The sequence below is a fragment of the Lygodium microphyllum genome, chromosome 11 (genome assembly GCF_053477565.2).
Source record: "Lygodium microphyllum isolate KBCC chromosome 11, Lygodium_microphyllum_v1.1.10, whole genome shotgun sequence".
Lineage (NCBI taxonomy): Eukaryota > Viridiplantae > Streptophyta > Polypodiopsida > Schizaeales > Lygodiaceae > Lygodium > Lygodium microphyllum.
Genome location: NC_141145.1, coordinates 16739638 through 16744106, shown reverse-complemented (window position 1 = coordinate 16744106; position 4469 = coordinate 16739638). Strand labels below are relative to the sequence as shown.

The 4469-nt window shown below is 44.1% G+C and overlaps 1 protein-coding gene across 1 annotated transcript; it reads left to right on the top strand.

Moving 5' to 3' along the window:
* Positions 1 to 218: 218 nt before the first annotated feature.
* LOC148028575 (uncharacterized) lies at positions 219 to 2677 on the top strand. Its single transcript, XM_087688846.1, has one exon. It carries the CDS (start codon positions 759 to 761, stop codon positions 2064 to 2066), a length of 1308 nt encoding a protein of 435 aa, XP_087544972.1. The 5' UTR covers positions 219 to 758; the 3' UTR covers positions 2067 to 2677.
* Positions 2678 to 4469: the final 1792 nt, after the last annotated feature.

Below are 4469 nucleotides of genomic sequence, written 5' to 3'. Positions count from 1 at the left end.
CTCTGTCTTCTGTCGTTTTCCCCGTAAGATCCTCTCTCTCTCTCTCTCTCTCTCATTTACTAGTCTCGTAAGTACTAATCTCAAAGGTGCGATCCATCGTATTCAGCATCATTGCGACCCAGCGTGTCACTTCTTTCGGTGGTATGATTGATCAGTGAATTGATTTCTTCCCTCCAAGCTTTCCTTGCCCAGCATTGTACCTCCGACTGGCAGATAGTTAGGGCCACACACGGACGCAGGATTCAAATCATCTTGTATTCTACATTGGTTACCATTTGAAGGACAAGATTGTTTTACCCCTCTTTTCATCGATTCTTCTTTCCCTCCCATAGATTCATCGATTCAGTTTCCACTGTTTGTATCCCCCTCTCTCATCATCACAAGGCTGACGTTTGGTCACGTCTGCTAATTACTTCTTCTCACCAAAGCATGATATTTTCCTGCACAGTTACATACAAGGAGAAGAAACCTACCCTTGTCTGCAAAAGCATCTGGAAGCTTTTCAGCTCTCGCAGCTGGCAGCAGATATCACAGTGCCTTTCTCGTCACAAACAGCCGAAGTGGGTGCTTTAATGACGCCAGATTTCATACAGCAAATAAGGGCTCAAGCAATCTCTGAGCAAATCTGTATAATGGGAGGTGTGGGGCACAACAGAGGCTTGAAGATAGACAGCATCAATGCTCATGAAGTGGGTGGTCTGTCTTGACATCTCCTCCCCCTCTCGTTGTTTTCCTTGTAGTTGTTACGCAGTGAGATTATGACAAATCCATCCACCATGATTGGCGTTGTTCTCAGCACACTGATCATGTGCACAGCATTCATGCCAGGAGGCCACAATGCCTGCGTGCACGCCGTCACTGAGACATTGGATGTGCAAGCTCTGATGCAGTTTAAGAACTCCTTGAACCCTGCCAGTATCGAGACGTCTTCCTGCTTGAGCACCTGGAACTTTGCCAATGATCCATGTGACAGCTTGCATGGGGCAGAGCTCTTTTCATGTGGATTGGAGTGCCAGCCGGATACGCACAGCGGCAGACAGCGCGTCGTGAGCGTGAAGTTGGATGTGGCAGGGTATGAGGGGAACCTGTCTCCCGCCATCGGAGCCCTCACAGCCTTGCAGGTGCTGCAGATTACAGGCAACTCTATCACGGGCTCCATTCCAAGCTCAATTGGGCAGCTTACACAGCTGACACTGCTGGACCTCTCCTCCAATCAGCTTTCGGGTTCACTCCCAGAGTCTTTGGGATTGCTTCAGAGCCTGCAAAGCTTGAACCTTGCCCACAACATCTTGCAGGGAACGCTTCCAGCGTCTCTGGAAAGTCTTATTAGTCTTATGGAGCTGAGGCTGCAGAACAACAGACTGGATGGGGCTCTTCCTAACTTGGGCTACTTCAGCCAATTACAGACAGTGGACCTCTCCAGCAATGCATTCTCAGGGGGGTTGCCAGAGCAATTTCCATCTAATGTTATTTCCGTTTCCCTGAGAAGTAACCAATTATCAGGTGGCTTGACAAAGAAACATGTTGATGCACTCGGTTCTACCAGGCTTAATGTGCTGGATGTAAGTGATAATAAGTTATCTGGATCTCTCGATTCTTCCCTTTTCCTGCATCCTTCTCTCCAGCAGCTCAATCTTTCACACAATGAGTTTACTGGAATAAGCGGCTCAATGGCAAGCTCATCGCTTGTTTTCGCCTCTCAGTTGGCTGCAGTGGATCTCAGCTACAACAGAATATCAGGAAAATTACCCGGTCTGTTTGCAAGCATGAAGCAGCTTAGCTCTCTCTCTTTGAGTCACAATTCATTCAGCGGTTGGATACCAGTGAGCTATGCACTTAAGGCAGTTGCTGCTCGTATGGGTTTGGAGCCTCTTGAAAGGCTCATGTTGGATGGAAACTATCTTACTGGTCCTCTGCCATACTTGTTCATGAGATTGCTGCCGGGGAGCATTGTCGCCAGTCTTGTAGATAACTGCTTCTGGAACTGTCCTGCAAACTTGTTTTTCTGTCAAGGGGGCCACCAAAAATCTGAAACAATGTGCAGGCTTGAAGGTAACAGTCTATGAAGGATCTGAAACAATCACATAAAGGAGCTGGAGGCTGCAAAATTTTGTCAATTGCTAGTGTTCAGGACACGTCCACATAAGAGTTATGTCTCTGATGGCAGCGATCTAGGAAAGCTTATGCGCCTTCAACCGAACTTTGGATATGTCAGACGGATTGTGCCTATCAGATGTGACAAGCAATTTTTTTGCCTGGTTTAGATATTTAGCATGTGCCTAGTTTATGGTGTGCTGAGTTAGTTAACTTGTAAGCACGGCCTTTAAGCCTGAAAGACACAACATGGTGGAATTTTTCGTTGGATCTAAGAACTTGTCAAGGGCGTTTGGCTTAGCAAGAAAACTTGGAGTACCACTGTACTGTCCCATGATGTATAAAGCTGGAAAAAATCTGTTTCATCCCATCAAAGAGAAGACTTTCGCCACAAATCAGCGGGGGGTGAGGGTAGTGTTATGAGTCTGGAACAGGGAAAGTCAATGTGTCATCATGCTGTGCAACTGGTGCTAAAAGAGAGTCAAGTTGAGAGTAAGTGACAAGTGAGGTCTGCAGCATGGAGTAGTGGAAGCTGCAAGGCAATCCTTTGATGATTACTCTTAATGGGTCCGAGAACATATTATGTTCTGTTCCACTATTCTTCTAGCTAGTGAGAACGAGGTTGTTATGTTCACATGCCAAGGAGAGTGTGTAGGATGTAGTACTCCAACAGGACATTATCGAACTGCAGTGTTGAGTATGGGTTGTAACGTGCCACATAATTGAGAGTCAAGCTTAATGGGTAAGTATCAACACTGCACTTCCTGGACCACATTATAAAGCTTGACAATATGATGGTTGTTTGTATTGGTAGCTTAGTAGAAGAAACCATCTTTCCTCGTATTTGCTTGCAGCAGCTGAACTTTCCATTCAAAGAAAACCTAGCTCATGCTTGCTATAGCATTTTTTAATTCGATATAAGCTGGCTGACAAGGGTGTGGCAAAAAATGCATTTATTAAGAAATCGAACTAATGCCTCCCCTGTTATATCGCCGATGCAACAAAGGCTAACAAGGGTGTGGCGAAAGGCACCAAATCTGTACTCCTATGGTCCATAGGGAGATCTTATTTGGCCTTGCACCAGGCTAGCAGTGTGAATTATTTCTTACGACATTACCAAAGCAATTTCTCAACCGTGCATGTGGCAGCGTTCACTGGCTATGTGTTCAACAAGATATTGTGCAACTGTACAAAACTTTAATTACTCCATTGTCGTCTAGTCCGGTTAGGATATCTGGCTTTCACCCAGGCGACCCGGGTTCAGATCCCGGTAATGGAAGATTTTTAGAGTTATTCAGTGAATCCTTTTTCCCGAATTTACTGTCAAACTTTCACCAAGGCTGGCCGTACTCAAAAATTATCATAGAGAGAAGACTTGTAATAAATAGGCCATCAGTTGAAAGTCTAGCTCAATGGTTAACTGTCAATTTACAGATCATGGCTTCGCAACTATTGTCCGCACATTCTAATGATAATAGGCTTGAGGACCCACCAATAAAACTTATCCAAACAATCCACCCAGCAAGAAAACTTATCAAAACAATCCACTAGCTCTAATGTGATCAAATGCCACTCCACAAAAAGCTTACATGAATGTCCATGCTTTTTGTGGAGTCACTAGCATCACAAAAAGCTCTCTGGAGTCACTAGCATCACAAAAAGCTCCTGCTCGACACTAGCATCACGAGTCACGACCCTTGGTGACTTCTGCAAATAGCACACGTGGCGTATACTCCCGCTCCTTGAACGCTAGAGAGAGAGAGAGAGAGAGAGAGAGAGAGAGAGAGAGAGAGATGAACGCTCCCCCCACAAACTTAGGTCCATGTGAGATAAGATCCTTTGTCCAAATGCAACCATCTTTGTAAACTTGCCAAAATAACATGTAAAGATCACTCAATTTGCTTCAAATGTAGTGGCAAAAGGATAATACTATATCTTTTTACATCGTAGATTAATTTATAAGTCATGAATATTTGGACCTCACAATGTAGGTGAGGGAACACTGTCTAATTATGGAGTTACCTAGGCATATAGGAATGATAAAGGTTGCCATATGCTTAATGCTTCTTCATCCAAAGAATGGTCTCATCATTTCTTCAACCTTTTGGCTCCAAGCTATTGATACCTATCAATAACGTTTGCTCAAATTGTAGAATGGTCCATGTATGACTTTCCCAAAGCATAAATGCCATGCAAACTTGCATGCATGTCACCCCGAAGCTGGTATTTTATACAGGGTTGCATGTCCCCTTACAATCCATGATATTTTTAATAATTTCACAAAAGGTATGTTGTGATGCATTGAGTTGTATGCATAGTTCAACTTTTAATATATGCATGTATACGTGAACGAGAATTATGTGTAATTGTTTAAA

Bases quoted from the DNA above. Each gene is read 5' to 3' on its own strand.
- LOC148028575 (XM_087688846.1), top strand. From the start codon at position 759: ATGACAAATCCATCCACCATGATTGGCGTTGTTCTCAGCACACTGATC.